At 35.9% G+C, this 20,561-nt stretch overlaps 1 protein-coding gene and 1 long non-coding RNA gene across 2 annotated transcripts; both read left to right on the top strand.

Annotated features, from left to right (window-relative positions):
* The first annotated feature begins 1,826 nt into the window (after positions 1-1,826).
* Positions 1,827-13,338, top strand: LOC110783850 (chaperone protein dnaJ C76, chloroplastic). Its single transcript, XM_021988239.2, has 7 exons — positions 1,827-2,184; positions 3,004-3,084; positions 3,367-3,404; positions 4,144-4,223; positions 4,506-4,586; positions 4,731-4,845; positions 12,845-13,338. The coding sequence occupies exons 1-7, from the start codon at positions 1,867-1,869 to the stop codon at positions 12,984-12,986; spliced, it is 855 nt and encodes a 284-aa protein (XP_021843931.1). The 5' UTR covers positions 1,827-1,866; the 3' UTR covers positions 12,987-13,338.
* Positions 13,339-17,242: 3,904 nt separating this feature from the next.
* LOC130469031 (uncharacterized) lies at positions 17,243-19,821 on the top strand. Its single transcript, XR_008929401.1, has 4 exons — positions 17,243-17,682; positions 17,790-17,891; positions 18,552-18,616; positions 19,645-19,821. It is a non-coding gene; the product is annotated as an uncharacterized lncRNA (long non-coding RNA).
* The last annotated feature ends 740 nt before the right edge of the window (positions 19,822-20,561 follow it).

The following is a 20,561-nucleotide window of genomic DNA, read 5'->3' as shown; positions in this document are numbered from 1 at the left end:
AGAGGGCAGGGTTGTGCGTCGTGGATGTTGAAGCAAGAAGAAGGAGGTGTTTGAAGCTGTTTTACGTGAAGTGGAGTAGAGGGTTGAGATGGGTTTCACGTGAAGTTGAAGCAAGGGTAGGGAATTATGGGCTTACTTATTTTGGGCTTTATCAATTTGGGCTTGGCTTAGGATTAAGGTTGTTTGAATCCAAAATGATTAGGATTGTTTTCTAAATTCAATCGATCGTGTTTTCGTAATTCGAATTCGTTTTAACTTAAAATTCTAAAATCATTTTCAATTTCGTAAATCGTTGAAGATATTAAAATGTAATAAATAAGTATACGTGAATTATATATTTATTACTCAAAATTCCTAAATTCTATTTAAATATAAATAATATACGTTAAAATATATTAATAAAATTTATAAATTTACGGGGGATTACACCTCATTTGTTCCTTGTACATACATGTGGTGATGATATGCGACTAGGTGCATATTAGGGTTGGTGGTCCCATCATAGGCGTCCATTGTTGGTATTTTTTTACTTTAGGCTCCTTTGGTGCGGACAAGATGTCTCCACAAAAGGGAGTAGAGTGACCCAGTATTATAGAAATAGCGTCGTGCTGGATAAGATGAATTGATCTACGCTGACGGGCGTAGCTTCTTGTGTATCCTTCTTGTACATGAAGACTTAACGGCTCAAAAGGATGATCCGTCATCACTGGTGTTGATCACGTATCAGACATCTAAACTTTTTCGCCATATACCCGATATCTTGAGGGGGGGTTTTAGGATTGCTCTCGCTCCAGCTGGTAATTGCATTTGGGCCGCGAGGGTCCTGAGAGCTGTAACTGGTTGCCATTTGGTATTCCGATAATTCTTCTGGTCGGCCTGGGTTCTATGCCAAGTTGGTCTTCTTCTATCCAGACAATGGATCCAGGCGGCATTTGCGTCAAATGTCTTGACTCTGGGTCGGCTTCGTGCTTTAAGGTTCTCGCTATTTCTTCCTAGAGGGAGTGTTTCATATGTGTCTACCATCCTGTATTGGTGTCTTGCTGATGTCCGGTTAGCATCTGATCGAGATGGGAAGGTCCGCTGTTGCGCCAACAAGTGGTGTAGTAGCTACTGAGTTCATGTTTCGTTGCTCAGCTTCTGCCTCAGGCTAGAAGTCTGTCATGCTACTGTACCTCCCTATAGACAACGCCAAATGACGTGGGGTTTTTTCCGAGTGCTGACGTGAACACCCTTCAAATGAGGTATCTGGTACGCGCTGGACTGATCTTCTGACAACCTGCAAAACAAGAATATTCCCGTAGGAATATTCTTTCCGATGGTTAAGTAATTATTTGCTAGAAATAGAAAGTTTTAGAGAGAAGCTCGAGCAAAACGGAGTTGTTAGGTGGGAATGAATTGATTGTGTCCTTTCACCTTGGGAATCAGACTATTTATAGGACTAGAGTTTTGGGAATTGTACCCAAACCTATATAGCTGATTGGTCAAGTTTTCTTATGAAGACATGTGTCCCTTCTTTTCATCATTTTGAGGACCTAATGGGCCACTATTGGCAATGGACTCATCATTTGGAGCTGCTCATGAGCTATGGCCAAGAAATAGTTATTACCATTTCATCCCTGATGTGCCACGTGTCATAGTCGGGTTGGTGTTAGATGGACAAGCATTTTATACCACGCCATCTACCATATTTTATGTAAATTTAAATTTAGATTATAAACCATGCTATCACATAGGTTCCAGTTGTTTTAGCTATTTACGGGAAATTGTTGTAATAAAACATTTAGATATCCAAAGCAAAATTATGTCAACTTGAAAATTATCCTAATATAAGCTTGTAAGATAAGAAGAAAGGAGTTAGATCAGTTAATGGCAAACATGACAAGAACAGCTGCAACTCCCATCTACCCATTTCTAAAATCTAACCCAAAAAATCATCAGTATAATAACTGTGATAACTACCTTTTATTCAGAAATTACGCGCCACTTCTGTCACCTCATCAACTAAAACCCTTTTCTCTTTCCACATCTTGGTTGTCATCTAGACTCAATTGCGGCGGCAGAGACGACGTCTGGGATGATGATAATGATAATGCTTCTCTCTCCACCGCGACTGCCGCCTACTCTGTCCTCGGCGTCGAAGCTCACTGCTCTACTGCCCAACTTAAGGCTGCTTTCAGAGCCAAAGTAGGTCATTTCCATCATTTTTTGTACTTGTATAATTAGCTAATTTTGTCTGAAATGGTTTATTTACTTTTCTGCTGATTAGTGATTACATATAGTTTGAAATATTTGGGATAGATGGATATGGATTAAGTAGCTAGTTTATTGAATTTTATGTTATTGGTGGTAAGAAATCCTGATAAATAAAAGTTTTAAGATGATTTACGAGTGAATGTATGACGAAGGATGTGTCAAACTGAGTTGGGTTTTGGTGGTAGGGTTTAATTGGCTAGATGATCGCTGGGCTTCGGCCATGGTTTTGGTTGTCTTTTACCTATATAGGTAATAGGTTCTATGGTGGATGTAATGGCTAGGCTGGGCTTCAAGCCTGCAAGGGTGGGGTGGCTCCGCTAGAATGGGTGGTGGAAAGTCCGACAATATCTTCATTTAATCTGCTAACACGGTTGCTTAAGGTCACCAGAAGTACACCCTCGTAATTGGATTATAGTTGCCAAATTTTCCCTTTCGTGTTTAGTGTATTGTTGTAATTTTATGGGAAAACTGACATGGATAATCCTAAGCTTCACCTCAAAACTGGATACTATTTTCGATTAACTATACAAGTTTGGTGAAATTGATATGATTAATATCCATTTTTCTTTATTCCAATTTCCGATTAGTTAAATGTAGGATTTTTTTATTTAAACAACAAAATGAGCAAAAAGAATCAAGAAAGTAAAGTAAGCCATGTCAAAGCATTTATCTTGTAAAATAATTCATTTCTATTCTAAAATAAAAAATCTAATTTTTGAATAATTTGAGTGGCTTTATTTTTTGGGTCAGGTGAAGGAATTTCATCCTGATGTGAAGAGCAATCAACACAATTCTGATTTGATGATTCGCCGTGTGATTCAAGCGTATGAGGTACCCCAGCCTATATCTATTTAATGATCTCTTCTTATTCTGGAGAGAATAATAGCAAAAGTGTGTTAAGTTGGGTTATAAGAGTAATTAATTTTGCTTCCCTGTTTTTCCCTTGTGAATAAACAGGTCTTGTATGAGAATATTCTCAAGGATGCATATTTATTGTTTTTCTGTCGACTTACCTGTAGCATTAGTATTAAATTACATGGCTCTATCTGGTGTTAAATCTTTTCCTGTTTATTCGGATAAAATTCTGACTGCTAAAGCTTAATAATGATGCAGATGCTCTCAAATATTAGCAGGTCAGAGATAATTGAAAGGTAGTATTATCTTGTATGTTCTTAACTTGTTATATATGGTCATATGAATATGGCACATTGGCCTCTACTCTTGTGTTGCTTCGATTTTTGTCTTAATTGTGTTCTGATTTTGAAATCCCAAAAACTTGAAAAGTTGTAGCTGATTTTACAAATAAAAAGTTGAATAATGTTTTGAGACAAGGACTGAAAGGAGTTTTATCCTAGCAAATTTTTATGGACTGGGACTTTTGGCGCTTTTCATGTGTAATCTGACCAACATTAAAATTGTATGTTTTGGGCTTTTTCTTTTGCTTTTGCTTTAGAGGTTGGGGATTGGCTGCGGATTGAATTTCGGGGGTTTGGTGTACTCTTTGATGTTAAAAGTACATTCCACACGTGAGAATTAGACTAGTTATTCTACATTGAAGACATAGAAAGAGATCGACTAACATATAAGATTGGTGGGCTACTCCACCTATCACCAATTGATTTTAGGATGGAGTCCATCAGACTTATATGTGGCAAATCTCTTTCTCTTGTATGGACTTGTGTATGGCCCATTGGAGTTTATCTTTTGATGCGTCTGTCAAATAAGAACCCTGTGATTCATTTTGAGTGATAAAAGTTTGACTTGAGTTCTTCCTGTTTCCGGCATGTTCTTTGTAGACCAATTTCTCTAAACCAAATACATTTAGTTACTTTTCTCATCATTTGATGGTTAATTTTTCCCAATGCTGATTGTCCACACACGTGTTTGCAGCGAATGTTTAGATCCTTTTGACAATCCAGAATGTGAGGCATTTGATACTTTTGTCAATGAAGTTTTATGTGCTGGAAAAGGTACAAACTCCTTCCCTGTTCATTCTAATTGCCTCTATGATAGTATGATGTAGAGTTCAACTTGAAAGAGAATTTGGCACCAGCTTAAACAATAATCCGTCACTTGGGCATATTAATGTGGTAGTAATCATGAACACGTGCTTCTTTCCCCTAACCAAAACTTGAATTATTAATCGGAACCACAGTAATCGGAACTTGTCCACAGAGAGAACCATCATGCACTTTCAAAGTGAATTATTTGGATTTCAATTTCACTTGTCTGATAAAGTTGATATATCACAGGATGCCCATATTCTTGTGTCAAACAGGCCTCTCATGCTTTTACCTTTTCTTCTTTCGGAACTGCACGTGCAACTTATCAAGGTTTGTGAATTGTGAATCAGATAAACACATACTTCTTAATGTCAGAAATAGAAACACAATGTCTTGAATTATACAGATGCTCGATCAGTAGACAAAAGCTGGAATTTCTGTTACTGATCTGAAAACATAAATTATATTGGATAGGTGTAGGAAAAGCCGAAGACTACAGAATACAACTAGCTGTGGGTCAGTGCCCCCGAAGTTGTATTCACTATGTCACGCCTTCTCAGAGAATCATACTAGAGGAGCTCCTTGATTGGTAATCTACAATTCATGTGCATGCATTTTTTGATTTATTGTTCGTCTTTCAACCATTCTCCATGAACATGTTCCCTTCATGTGGCTATAGATTTACCAGTTCCTTGGGCATTATTTCATGACTTTAGATTCTCTGTGTTATATGGAAAATCCTACTTAAAACTATGTTGAAAATAATTACTGGTCTTACCCCTTACTCCTGCCATTCAACTCTTCTTATTGCTTCGTTTTAATTTTTAAAATCTGCTCATTGTTGTTAAAGTCTCAAACTTTTGACATTAGTAGGCTATGGCTAGAATGGTAGACATTCAAAACCCTTCATATCTCCATCCCTCTGATGGATACAACATTGTTAGTGGGATTGAGAGGCTTACAGGGGCCATACACTATAGGGAATAGAAAGAAAGTTGTTTTTTTGAAAAAATCAGTAAGCAAGAAATTCTATAGCTCCAAAGAAACAGTCATACAATGGTGAAAACACCCAAACAAACAGAAAGAACCCAGCAAGGCTTACCTTCTAGGAAGGGCCTCCTTAGCCTAGGAGCTCCTATCTCAAATTTTCTAACCACTCAGTCTCCCTAGAAGACACCTTTCTAGGCAAAACTGAAATAACTCTACACAATACATCTGTTTTAATTTTCTGAACTACATTACAAGGAGGAACAATAGCTAAATTCCAGACGGCATTATTCCTGTCTCCAAACATTGTAGATGAGAGAAGCCACCATCCATGCTTTTGTTTCAGAATCCACCTGTTGCAACTTATGAGGCATCTACAACCATTCACAAATAGCTGTACAACATCTTGCTGTAAAATGGCTGCCAAAAAAGATATGGTCAAGAGTCCACATAACGGACAAGAGTCCTCAGAGCATACACCAAACCGAGCCAATCGATGTATAGTGTTCAACCTCCCAAGCCAACAAATGAAATTTCCCCCATACCCATCTAGTCCAATCAACCTTTATATATGTAATGAGTAGACAACCAGGTCTACCCACTTGATACAGAGTATCCCTTTGCAGCTCCTGCATTCCACACGTTCCCAGAATAACCCCATCTTTCATCATATTATTATCCATATTACAAGCATGTGTAGCTACTTTCCCAGGACTAGCAGAAAGGCCAGAAGATCTGGAGAAACTTGCAAAAGCTCTCAACAGGTACATGATGGATTTAGGTTCACCAGCAAACGCTAGATGTGTAAGCTTTAGGGAATCATGTCTAGAATGAAATTTGAAGTCTCTTTTCTCACTAACAGAAGAGAGAATTCTTGAGAGGTGCTCCATACAAAGAATAAAGAGAAGCGGGGACAGAGCATCTCCTTGTCTGAGACCCTTCCCCCATTTGAAATAACCATGAAGGGAGCCATTAATAGAGAGAGAATAGCAAGGAGAAGACACACAACTCATCACCCACTCAACAAACTGATTTACCATTTCTTCTAAAAATTCCCAACTTACAGAGTCATAAGCTTTCTTCGTGTCTATACTAAGAAGACAATTAGAAGCTGACAACTTTTTATACATTTTGATCAATTTCCTGCACTATACAAACACTATGATAATCTCTCTCACATAAATGAAACCAGCCTGTATAGGGGAAACAATATAGGGGAGGACAGTTTTTAGTCTGGCACAAAGCATTTTATTAATACAGTTGTAAGGCGTATTACAACAGGCAATAGGTCTATATTCAGTGACTGGCCTAGAAAGCTGGACCTTCGGCTCCATAATAAGAGTAGTTGTTGCAATAATTTTCACAATGAGATTCCCAGATCTGAAGAAGTCCCGAACAACCTTAGAAACACTATCCCCCACGACCTCCAAAGCTGCCTTGTAGAACTCACTATTATACCCATCAGGCCCAGGAGCTTTCCCACTAGGTATGGAGAACATAGAAGACTTCACAAAAGCATCTGAAACTTCTTTGATCAGTATGCACATACCCCTGGATATCAATTATAGAGTGAATATTATTGTAGTAATGTCTCATCTTTATGGTTTTATGAAAGAAACTCGAATTGGAATCTCTACACTTAAGCCACTCAAATTGAAACTTCTTTGATCACCATCACATACCCCAGCTACATGTTTTTCAGCTGAAACAAGAGACGCTTGAGCTGCCATCAACTGGTTCTTAGCTACTATCCACTTTTGCTCAATATTGGAGAAACCCGTTCTATTCAAATTCTTTAGAGTAGGCTTCAGAGATTTCAATCGAGAAACCAACTGGAACATAGGTACTCCCCTCACCTCTAACCTCCAAGCATACTTCTCCAAGCATACTTCACCACTGATGAGGCTTTTTCCGTGTCGTTGAAGACGGAATCTACCTATCAAACAATATTTGTAAAAATGCCTAAACCGGCACACTATATGAATTATAGTGGTAAGTTCAAGTGTCGTCCCAAGAGAACGGTTCGTTTTTGAGTTTAAGATCAAGCTAGTTTAGAAGACTAAGTTTAGGAATTAGACACAACTACGGAAATCAAAAGAATTATGCAATCAATTATAAAGGAGCTAGGGTATCGGGGGTCAAATCGGGTTTATCGGGGAAAATCAAGATGCTATGCAATCATGGCGATGCAAGGACATGAAAAATTGGGGAGTAACTAACGGATATGGTCCGGCACCCCCTTTCAGTTAGCGGACCTTGCCAAAAGCAAGCCTAAAACACGCTTTCGCGCCACCCTAAGATTAGCATGGGAATTTAGATCACCTAGTTACTTCTACTCCAACATAAATCCTCAATGTCTTGACAAATTCATGAAGGAAGCCCCAATTCTAAAGACTAGCCTAGCATTTGCAACTACCAAGCTATTCAAACATGGAATCCCATAAATTGCATATCAAGCTTTAATTGCATCAACAATTCTACACAATACCCCTACATTCCTCAATTAATCCCCAATTATTACCCCTAACCCTAACTAAAAATCTACTCACTACTCATTATGCTAATGAATGAAATCAAAGAGTTGCATTTAGCCATGGAATTGGAAACTAAATTGAAAAGCAAGCTAGCAATTAGAATTGAATAGAAGAAGAGAATCAAAGGCAAAATCAATCAACAATCAACAAATTCAAGAATTCAAAGCAAGTAAATAAGGAATCAATTAAAAGAAGTAAAGAGATTAAGAGGAGAAGAGATTACAATGAAGCTTCAACAAAATTCTGCAATTATCTTCAAAATTGAAAGGATTCTTGAGTTTCTCTCTCTAAAATCAAAGCATAAAAGCTAAGAACTCACTTCTAAAATCTGAAATCTAATTATGAAAAACTTACTTCCTAAAAGAAAATAAGAAAATGTATTTATATGTATCCCGAAATAGATTTTTAAAACTCGAAAAGTGCCCAACCCGCTTTGGTATGCGATCGCACAAACCCAGGTGCGAACGAACCGATGTGGGCGCACAGATATTTTGTGCGAACGAGTAGAGCGACGATTGCTTTCTTCGTGCCGTGCGAGCGCACGAATATTTCGTGCGATCGCACGCACCTGAGTTAGCCAAATTCTTCAAATTCCCTCGTGTGGTCGCATGGCATTTCTGTGTGTGCACACAAGAATTTCGTGCGAGCGCACAAAAATCCTGTGCGATCGCACGCAAAGTGGAAGAGTTCCTGGAAGGTTTTTGCGTTTTGGTGCGATCGCACATATCAGCAGCTCAATCGCACAGCTCTGCTTGCTTCAACATCTTTTCTTCTTCCCTGTGCGATCGCACAGGGCTGCTTCAAGCCATTTCTACTCGGTTTTCCACCCTTCTTCAATATTTTCCTACAAAGCACAAGAGTGGAATAAGAACATATAAATGCCATAAAAACTACCTAAAATCACCAAAATTCATAATAATATAATAAGAAAACCTAAGCTTAGAGCGACATAAATGCCGCTCATCAACCACATTCATAAATGATTCTTGTTTAGTCCACATGTTGAAAAACTTAAAAGGTTTTTTCCACACCTGAGCATTTTGACTAAACTGAATAAGCCCAGGACAATGGTCATACAACCCTTCAGGGAGATAATTGACATCAGCCACAGGAAACTCATTAGCCAATGCCCCATTCACTATGGCCCTATCAATTCTGCTAAACACCCTATCAGGACCATCCTGATTCCAGGTGAAATAACATCCTTTGTTTTTCATATCAACAAGATCACAATATGTAACACAATCTCTAAAAGGAGCTATCTCTGATTGGAGCATAGGAGACCCTACCCTTTCATTAATGTCCAAACAAAGTTATAATCCCCAAACAAACAACCAGCCCCAGAAATAGAGCCCTCCCCATCTCTCAATATATTCCATAAGCTAACTCTATCACAACTCACTAGCGTTATTTGATGCATATACAAAGGAGAAAAAGAAACTTTTATTCATACTGAGGTGGAAAACTTTAGTATGAATGACCCGAGGATGAATCTGTAGCACATCCACATCGAAATTACTTTGCAGCCACCCCACTAAATCCTTCCCCTAGTACTAGAGGAAAAATTGTAAGTACAAAAATTTGGATACATTTCATCAAAATTTTGAGATTTTATCTTAGTTTCAACAAGAAAAAACATACCTATTTTATTTTCCAAAAGGAATCTATGAATATCTTTTTGTTTACACTTTACTAGGCCTATTCAAACCTCTAACATTCATACCATTCAAAAAGAAAGTTAGGATTTGTGAATGGCTACCCTTGAAAGGGATCTTGCTGATTCCACCAAAGCTGAGCAGTGTGACACCTTTAACAGCATGGTGCACTCTTGAATTATGGCATCTTTGTCTGTTACAATAAGAAAATCCATACTATTCATTACCGATTTTAGTGATGTGTGGAAACAACTTGAGTATATGTTTTCATAGAGTAGTGGCTCAAGAGTGACTATTACACCTCTATGAAATTCCCATGGCAAGAAATTGATGCTCTAAATGTCCTGCCTTCCCTTACTCGAATGTCAGGAAGTGACCGCATTTATAAAAACACTCAATAAACAAAAGGAGGAACAACAATTGTTCCAGTTTTCGAATGGTCTTGATGAAGACTATATTGCCATTAGAAGTCAGATATTGATAGGATGGCATGAGGTCTATTGCGCAAGAACCGCCACAAAGAGATATTCCAGGAATATCTAAAGAAGAAATGGATACCTATGCAATGTATAGGATACAATAGTGGTTGCACAGCATGTTTGGAATCAAAGGTCAGAATGTTGAAAAATGTTGGAAAGTCAATGGCTACCCAGAAGACCAAGAAAGTTTTCTCGGGAAACAAATCATAAAGGCATTTTTGAAAAATGTTGGAAAGTCAGTGGCTACCCCAAATGGCACCCTCAATACAAAAGAAAACAATAGCATAAGGCCAAGGGTGTTGGAAAACAAATGGGGTAAAGGCAAGCAAACTACAGATTGTTGTTGTGGCTCAACAACAAGATGATGTCTTTTCCATCACCATCAACCAAATTGCACAAACTTTTAATTACACCAAGTGTACAATGAAAATTGTAAGGCAGATGTAAAGTTACCCCAAAATGCTTAATAGTTACCTCGATTTTGTTGTGAATAAGGACCAAATGCTATTTTCCGGTGGTCAACGCCTATTTTTCGGCGTTGACCGGCACAAGTTCATTTTTTAACTATTTTTTCTTAAATCATTCCCTCCAATCCCCCCCATTTGACCCAACTACCCAGTAACCTTAAAAAAAATCGTATTTCTCTCTCCTCGATGCTCTGCTGCTTCTCCTTCCTCTACATCATTAATGGCAGTTCATTGCCCCTGTCAGAATTCAACGAACAAGGGTTGTTGAAATCGAATTTAAAGCATCTCATCAAGGTACGAATTATCTCTCCTCTGTCATTTTTGCTTGATTTTTACCCAAAATTGATTTGTCATTTTCAAGAACCCTAATTTCAAGAGCCAAAAAATTGGAGTAATTTGAGCAAAAAAAATCAGGGTTGCGTGAATTTGGTTGATTTGAACTGCAGAGAAGAAATTCGTGGATTGAAGGAGGAAGAAAATGGCGATGCAAAAGAGCCTTGAGGAGAGATAATCGATTTTTTTTATCCGAGTAAGTTAGTTGGGTCAAATAGGGGGGGGGGGGGTTGGGAGAGGAGGGAATGATTTTGAAAAATTAGTTAAAAAATGAACATGTGCTGAACACGTATCAGTCAATGCCGGAAAATAGGCGTTGACCAAAAAAATAGCTTTTGGTCCTTATTCACAACAAAAAAAAACAAATTGGGCCCTATTTCACAACTTTTTTTTTACAAGGTCCTTTGTCACAATTTTTATGTTTTAAAAGGTCCTTTCGGACAAATTTTCCAAAAGTTAATGATAATTTTTTTTTTAATAATAATTATCCCTTCAAAATCACTCATAACGTATAAAACTATAAAAGTAACCATGTAACCCTTTAATAAGTTTATCCATAAAAAATTCATAAAATAAAAAGTTAATCAACACATGTTTAAAGTTATAAAAACTGGGTAAAAGTTAGATAAGACCTATTGAGCAGAACAGTTGAAGTTGATTCTATTAACCTCAAAAAATGGGTCTGAAGTTGAAGATGAGTTGGACAACTCTTTTGCATGTATAATTTAATTCTATAATGCTAGCAATATGATTAACAACTGGATCATAGACTCATGAGCTTCTGATCACATGACTGCTCACTTTCATCATTTGATTAATCCTGTATTAGCTCATAATCTGCCTAGCATTAAGCTTCCCAATGAAAAATCAGCCAGCATCGCTCACATAGGCAGTGTGCACATTAATGATACTCTAATGCTGCTGTGTTCCTGAATTTAAACATAGCTTGATGTCAGTTAGCAAGCTAAGAAAACATGAATAACTGTGAGGTAATGTTACTTGAGGACACAAAGCTAAGAAAGTCAAGTGATAGTGAATCAGTTATAACAAAGATTAAAATAACAAGATGCATCTGCTCAACCTGTCGAAAAAAATGAATCAGTTGCAGTCCTTGCAGCCTTTTGTGATAGTGAGTATGTTGGATGTCCTATGTCTATAAAGTCAACAATGGGTTTTTGCATGCTCCTTGGGTCATCTCCTATTTAATGGAAATCTAAGAAGTAACAGACTGTTGCAAGGAGCTACAGCTGAAGCTGAGTATATAGTTATGGTTCTAACAACATGTGAATATCCTGGCTATCTGAAGTGCTCAAGGAGTTAAGTCTGAAAAATATGCCACCAACTGAAGTTAAGTGTCACAGCAAGGTTGCACTTGCAATTGCATCTAACCTTGTGCTCCATGAAAGGACCAAGCAAATAGAGGTGGACTACCACTATATCAGACATAGATAAGATATAAATAACATATCAGATGGCACCATAATGATCGAATACACACCAAGTTATAGTCAGCTAAGTCTCTACCTGTCTTTCAGCACAGACATTTATTGTCTAAGCTAGGAGTATCTACCACCTCCACTCCTGGCTTGAGGAGGAGTATTGACAAGTAATCCAGCCTAAGCTAGTAGAGGAAGGATGCAGCATCAACAAGCATATAGGCTAAATATTTTTCTGTATTTTGTCCTAGGCTTGACATATATGCATACGTAATTTCTCTCAAATCATCCCTTTTCTCTCAAATCTTATTGCTCCATATTGCATATTATTTACTCAACAGAACTTGCAAGAGGCACAAGTAGGCAATAGCAATCTACTATGATTCTCTTTACAAAACGCACATAATTTCTCTCTACTGCCAACGATTTCTATGTGGACTTTGAGATCGACTTTTTACTTCAACGTACCCCAAGAATAAACTTTGTAAAATTGTCCCCATTAAGCTTGTGGTGAATCGTCAAAAATATGAGAGAATTCGGGATGATTTTCTAACAGTATCTTCTGCATGTTGCGAATCACCACATATCGATATGTTTCTTTCATTCCTATGCACAATAGACAACTTGATTGAATGTTTTCCTCACTGTTATGTCTGATTCTGATATCCACTCATCTTGTTTGTTTTTTTCTTCTCAGCATTCTGAATGCTCCATATGATACCTCAGCTGAAGCTGATTTGCTTTATTCTCTCATTATCAAAGCCAAGTTTGAGAACAACCGGTATCAAAAACCAAAGAAGAAGCCTAAATCATCTACTGAACACATAGACTGGTTCTGAACAGGCTTTCTTAAATAAGGGCAAGGTTAAACATGCTCTCATAAATAAGTTCAAGGTAGCACCAAATATACTTTGATGGATGAGGTTGTTTTCCTCCCTTAGTTTGACATATATGCATACGTAATTGTTGTTCTGGTGTCGAAATACGTTTCTGCGATCGACAACATTGAAGGTTCTCTGCCTACGATCAGTGGCGGATTCAGGATTTTATGGATGGTGTGTCACCGCCGACCATAGTCCATAAACTCATGTCATTCAATAACTAATAGAAGTATATACGTATATATATTTCATAAAAAAATCATCCCATTTGTTATAAATATTCATATTATACGTGTTACAATTTTTTTCATATTACTATCAAATAGTTATGAAAATATCAGAAAATTAAATTCTCCAACATTTACCTACTTAATTGTATAATGTAAAACATACAATTAACAATTAAACAATAATAAAGAATCACAATAAATTATAGATTACATTTTTATAAAACTATTTTATATTGTAGCATGTTAGTCCTTGAGCAAATTTTGTTATAGAAGCAACTTAAAAAAAGAGCGAAGAAAAATTAGATGCATAAGAATAGACGCAAAAATGCAATCCCCAACTCGGGACATTTTTCCATCCCGTTTTTTGTGTAGTCACAAATATCACTGCAGCACTGACTAACTTATGTAACATAACTGCACAGACTTTTATATAAACAATAATAAATAGCGAAAGCAATTAAAAATAAAAATAAACAGTTTTTTTTTAATAGTGGGTCACGTGACCTAGAATGTCACAACGTGGCTCCGACACTGCCTATGATTAATCAGCCATTTCGTCAGCAGACTTTTTTGTCAAAATGTCAAAGCTTTTTTAGTGTAAAGTTCAAAATAGATCAGCTGGCTGAAATTCAATAAGTTTCGATTAGTAGTTTTTCTTGCATTCCAAAAAATGATCACATAGATATAGGTCTTGTTTGGCAAAACTAGCAGTAACGGGTAACTTTTAGGGGTTGAGTAGCGGGCATAGTTAGCTGACAAAGGAGCGAATTACTAGTACATGGGTTCGGTAAAAAGTAGTGATTGAGATTGTAAATACAATAAAAGAAGTATATGTATTTTAAAAACTTTACAATATAATTTTATCAAATATTATCCTCTACTACTATTTTTAACGTTCAAGAAAAATTCTCAACCGCTACCTTGCTAAACACTTAAAAAGTTTAAAAGTGCGTTTTCAATAAAGTCAAAGTGTTATCCGCTACCTTAAACGCTACTTGTATTTCTTTTAGGGGTTAATACAACTAATAATTACACTATGCATACCTATGCATTCACCTCTATGTGCATATGCAGTAACTCAGTAAGACAATGTATTTTATACTTATCCCCCATATTCAAGTCACATGTATTTAGTGAGAATAAAAAATATTTTTCACTTCATCGTTAACGTCATTTTCTCTCACCATTTTTTCTATCATCAAATCTCCACTTTCTCTCTCATCGAACCTTCCCTATCTCTCTCATCAAACCTCCCCTTTCTCTCTCATCGAACCACCGTTTTCTCTTTCCTCAAAACTCCAATTTCACGTCAATCAACAAAATTGAGTGAAATTATTATAGAATTCTACAAACAATTAAGCGATTTATAACTTTCATAATCCCTAAACAACGGGTTTGCCTGAAAAATGTCAACTTAATAGCTCAAAATCTACAAATAAAAGGCAAATGAAGCAAAAGTAAGTATAATCACAATATTTTTTGTACTTTTACGAAGGAATTATAATGTTTAGATTAATAGATGTAGATCATTTTTGTGAACATCAATTTTATCCAACATCAGAATTCAAAAAGGATGAGAGAAAGACGAAGTCGAAGAAGAAGCGGAGGAGAGAGACCAGAGGAAAAGTTGGTGAATTACATCCTTTTACATTTGGTGGTAGAAAATTGTCGAGGAGGATAAGAAAACGTACGTGAGAACTATTAAGAGGGAGAGAAGTTGCATAAGAGAGAGTAACTAACAAAGAGGAAAGAGAAATAAACAGAGAAAAGGAAATAATTCATTTAATGTTCATTTTTTTTTTTTTCAAATGACAAATTTTCTCGTGAAATGTACTGTAGTGACGAAACTTTTGTGGACTAGAGATTCTGATACTTCATATTAATTAATACCATATATTACTTAATTAGTATAAATTATTTCTTTCATAGAAGAGAAGCATGAAGAGGAAGGTTTATTTCGACTGTTCATTCTCATAATCAGGGCCGGCGCTGGGGCGGCGCGACCGGGGCGACGGCACAGGGCCCCCCCAAAAAAAGGGCCCCCAAAAATTGGATAAATGCGATTTAAGTTTATCTTAGTCTCATAGAATGGTTGACAGAGTGATGGTAAAGAACTAATGTGTTGTACACAAGGGGCAAGGGTTTGACCCTGGGAGGGGAAACTTCAAGGACTAATTTTTCACTTTTTTAAATTAATTTTTTTTATACTTTAACAACTGTACCCCATAAAGTTTATTAATTACACCTAGCCAAATTTAGAACGTTTCTATCTCTCCTCTTCCAACATCTATTTTGCCTCATTTCAATGCCATATATATGCTTCCATAGTTCTCTTAACTTTAAATGTTTAATTTCTCAAATTCAAAACTCTAAATCAACAAACTCAATGTTTAATCTAAAATATTTGTTCATTATATTCTATTTGAGAATATTTGAATTGTTATTCTAGTAATTTGAGAAATTTTATTTTATTTGAACTATGTCGTAAAGGCTAAATGGGTTCGCTTTGATATCAATTGACAATGACATTTTAAAAGAAAATGAAGTTGAAAGTTTTCGTAGATGAGTTTGTGTCAGAACATGAAAGAAGGTTATCTTTTTTAGTGAATATGTTGGTTACGGAGTATATAATGTTTATTTTATGTATGTATTGTAATTTGAAACATTATATATATCAAGTATTACAGTCAATAAAAAAAGGGCCCCAATTATATGAAATCGCACAGGACCCCATTTACATTGCCACGCACCTGCTCATAATACTACATACGTCATTTCATTTTTTGTCATCATGTTGAATTTACACTTCTTCAAAATAAATAAAACAAGAGAGCAACAAAGAAAGAGGAAGGTCGTAGAACAAAATGAATTAAGTTGCAGCAAAGCAAGAGGGTGCGCAACTCTTTTTTTGTATTTAGAAAATCATATTCACGTTGCTATCTAGAACTGGCTGCTAAGTATATAGCTAAAAATCTTAGACAATACTAGGGGTGAGCACAACAGGGTACCCTGTACCCTGTTGAAATTCCAGGAACCCGAACCGGAACCTGTTGCAACAGGTTCCTGGATATGGGAATTGGAACCTGTTACAACAGATTCCTGAAAATGAGAACCGGAACCGGAACCTGGGTTGCAACAGGTTCCGATTCAGGGTACCCTGTAATTTTAAAAATTTAAGTAAAATATTTATATTTTATTGAAAAACTATCTGCTTTATAGTTTGGGTTTTAATTGTTTTATAGTTTGGGTTTAAGTTGTAATTCTATATTTATATTTTCCAAAAATTAGCTTGAATTGTTTTATATTTTCGGCATATGAAGCATTTTCATATGGCCCATTTTCTTATTTTTGGTACCCCATGTTAAAATTAGTGTGTACAGGGTACCCAACAGGGTACCCGTTCTAAAAATTTATTACCCGGAATCGGAACCTGTTGTAACAGGTTCCCAAATTTGTTACCCGGAACCGCAAGTTCCTAACAGGTTCCAGTTCCGATTCAGGGTACCCTGAAGTTTTTCCCACCCCTAGACAGTACAACCACTTGAAACATATAATAAAATATAAATTACACTGTTGAGTTGGATGCCAACATTTATCCATCTCTGTAGGGCATATTACCACTAAGGTAGACAATGTTTTACGTCTTACCTACCTAATTAGCGTAGGACTCGTGCAACACACGGTTACTAAAATAATTTATTATTTCAATAGTAACTAAACAAAAGACTTGTGACATTAGGAAAACATGAAAATATAAAGCACGTATGCAAAAGTATAAATTCAAAGTGTGTAAAATAAATATTTAAATGAACTAAATTTGCATATGACAATACAAAGTTTAAGGATTATAGTTGTATACCTGTATGTAGATCGATCTAACAAAGTGAACCAAATCCGAATGACCGACTAAAACTATTTGTTGTTGTAAAGAGTGACCCACGAACTATTTCCGAAAATAGATCACCCGAAAAGAGACGAGTGTAATCCCCCGTAATTTTATACATTTTAGTTATATATTTTAACGAATATTTAATATATTTAATGTATATTTAAACATAAATTACGGATTTTAGAAACGAATATGTAATTGAAATGTAATTATTTTATTTCATTTGGAATACTTTTAAATGGTTTATGAAATCAAAATGTATTTTCGAGTTTTACTTTAAAACGAGTTCGAATTGCAAAACCACGTTCTATTGAAATTAGAAAACAAGTCCTAACCCATGGTGGATTCATCAACCTAAATCCTACTCCTAGCCCAATTGGGCAAAGCCCAAACAAAAAAATAAAACCCTTCTCTTCTCTATTCTTCACGTGAAAACCAAAAAAAAAAAAAAAGGAGAGAAAGCCCTCCTTCAACCTCACGCAACTCAGCTCTTTTTCCCTCCCGCTGCTCGCCGCCCAGCCGACCACCATCAACGGTAAATCCTTCTTCTCCTTCAAGCTCCTTCCTCCTTCCTCCTTCTTCTTTGTAATTCCCTATTTTCGTTCTTGCTCTCATGGCTTGACCCCCTTCGTTTTCGCGCAGCAACCAGTGACTCAAGGCCCGACCACCGCACGCAACCGTGCTCAGCCCTGCCGCGAGCCACCGCTGTCCGCCGGCCAGCACCCCCCTTAAACTCTTGAATTGGTTACTTTCTTAAATCCTAAGTAACTAATTATCTTAAATTAAAGTTTGTTAATTAGATTATGTTCTTGATATGAAATTCATGATTTTTATGGCTTGAACATGATTTTCAGTTTTGGGTTGCTAATTATAAACGAATTGTTTCAGTTTTGGGTAATTAAATATTGAGTTAGGGTTTATTCATGATGTATTAGTTTGAATTAAGTTTCTTGAATTAAAGTTAGGAGTTTTGTGATTTAAGTTATAAATTTCAGATTTTTGCAAATTATATAATAAAATTATTAATTTTCAGATTATCAAATTACTTTGAAATATTAATTTTGATTGTTTAAATTACGAAATTCAAGGTTTTTATGAGTTTTAATCATGATAGGTTGAGTATGAATTATCGAATTGGTTGTTTTGAGATACTAGGAACGTAGATTGACCTTGGTGAAGCTTTTCAAATGAATTAGTATTGCTGAAAATTTAAAGTACGATGTTTGCAAAAGTTTTCAACGAATTTCAATCACTGGTTCAATAATTAATTATGATGCTAGGAAAGCAAATATTCAAGTTTTGATATCGGGGAAAGTTCTAAATCTATTTAGGATGTATTTAGAATGCTTTATTACGGTTGTCAATGATTAGAAATTGATTGAGATTACTTGTTGGATTGTTTAGGCGGAGAATTCTCTTTAGGCGACTTTTGAAAGTGTTAAGGTGGCCTATCAGTTTGTTTACACAAGGTACGTACATACCTGTGTGCTTGGAATGTGTGCTTGGAATGTGTGCTAATTGTTGAAACCATGTTGAATTGTTGATGAACTTGGTTATGTTGAATTGTTGATGAACTTGGTTATGTTAATGTTGTTGATGAACTTAGTCAGGTTGAAATCGCATGTTTGATACTGTTGGATGAACATATTAAACCTTTATTGCATTTTGAGGATTATAACATGTTAGTATGGAAGATTGATGCAAACATGTTTGATTGGGAACACTAGATTATTCAGTATATAATTCAGATCAATTAATTGTTGTTCCCTTTTTAGCTTTTCACTACTTTATGAGGGCGGAGGACCTTATTTAGTAAGTTGAAACCTTATACCCATATTCAGGGGTTGATCAGTATTAAAGAAAAGATTGGAGTTAATTGGAATGAGTCTTGTTTGATGCCTTGTGATCACTTACTCAATTCCAAGACAAAAACAGTTATAAATAAATGTGAGTTGCATGCCTTATGTGATTGTTGAGTCATAACAGGGTGTCAATTTGTAAATCATGTAAAGTGAAACTGAGTAGCAATAGCTTTAGACTGTGCACGTCTAAAGTGACGGAAAAACAGGAGTTGGGGTTCATGGTGGTAGCCCATGGCCTTTCATTCGGACCGGATTTATCACCGCGTCCTATTTTATTCAAACGTTCCTCGATATCGCAGGTCACTGAGGTTACGGAGTCGCGCCCGTACCTCGTCTTCCTTAGTGAAGCCTCTAGCTAGAAAACTCGGTCCATTGTCTATTTCAACTAAAATAATATTATTGTTATAAGTCTAGCCTAGTCTAGTCAAGTATGGTCGTCAAATTATCATGTTTTGTCTGCCCTTAATTATGTTCATTAGTATCATGTTAGGGTTGTTCGTTTAATAGAATCATGTTAGGATTATTATTGATTTAGTATGTAGTACTCAGCTTTGCTGATTACGTGCTTTTGCTTGTGCATGTTGATCATGGCTATGCCTTATTGATCCTGTGATGACCCAATCTTTGGTGAGCAGTCTCTAAGGATCAATAAGCATTGTCCATCTGCAGGTTTGAAGATGATGCATCATTGGGATCGGGATTAGAGAGCTCGTAGTTATATTTGTTTTATTAAGTGATTTGGTTTGTTAACTTAGATTTGAAAGTTGTCGTACTATTCGTATTTCCTTATTTCCGTTAATTGGTTTTGGACTTAATATTAATATGTAATCGATTATTTATGAACCTAAAAGTTAGTTTTATGTTTTCCGCTGCAAAATTCTGAATAAGCCGTTACGTTTTTACACGGGCGATAATGCCTTGATAATTCTCTATAGTTATATTTATAAAAGGGTTGTTTTAGAAAAAGGGAATTGTCGGGGTGTTACAACGAGCATATCCGAGTTAGTCAAATAGTTGAAACTGGATACAATTTTGATAAATTGTCTTCTAATGTTAGTCTACTTAGTAGTAATATTATTTTAATTAACATACATACTCACCGTGTATTATTATTACTATTATTATTATTAACATAGATTAACATTAGAAGTCCATTCACCAATATTATTTTAATTAATTAAAAAGTTATAAAAAAATAGAAATAAAATCAAATTGTAAAGGAAAAAATAATATTGATTCATCTTTCCTCCAATAATATATTATGTAGTTACATGGTAATTGAATTATATTTTTATTTCATTTTTATCTTAGTTTCTTTTTTTTAAGTTAAAAAAAAAAAAAAAAAATTGGAAGTGACACGTGTTATTCTTACTGTGTGTTTTAATATAAGGCTCCGTTTGGTAGGGCGTAAAACGTTTTCATTGTAAAATGATTTTCTACGGAAAACATTTTTCAAGGGAAAACACAATTCCAAACTAGTTTTCCTTTGTTTGGTAATTTAAAGGAAAATGGGAGAAGATGGTGAAGATTGAGGGGAAGAAAGGAGAGGGAG

The sequence above is a fragment of the Spinacia oleracea genome, chromosome 3 (genome assembly GCF_020520425.1).
Source record: "Spinacia oleracea cultivar Varoflay chromosome 3, BTI_SOV_V1, whole genome shotgun sequence".
In the NCBI taxonomy this organism is placed as follows: Eukaryota; Viridiplantae; Streptophyta; class Magnoliopsida; order Caryophyllales; family Amaranthaceae; genus Spinacia; species Spinacia oleracea.
This window is presented reverse-complemented; position numbering and strand designations above follow the sequence as displayed.

Excerpts from the sequence above, each read along its gene's own strand:
- LOC110783850 (XM_021988239.2), top strand. The coding sequence starts at position 1,867 with ATGGCAAACATGACAAGAACAGCTGCAACTCCCATCTACCCATTTCTA. Across the intron at positions 4,224-4,505 it reads AGTTTTATGTGCTGGAAAAG|GATGCCCATATTCTTGTGTC; the intron begins GTACAAACTCCT and ends GATATATCACAG. Across the intron at positions 4,846-12,844 it reads CTAGAGGAGCTCCTTGATTG|CATTCTGAATGCTCCATATG; the intron begins GTAATCTACAAT and ends TTTTCTTCTCAG.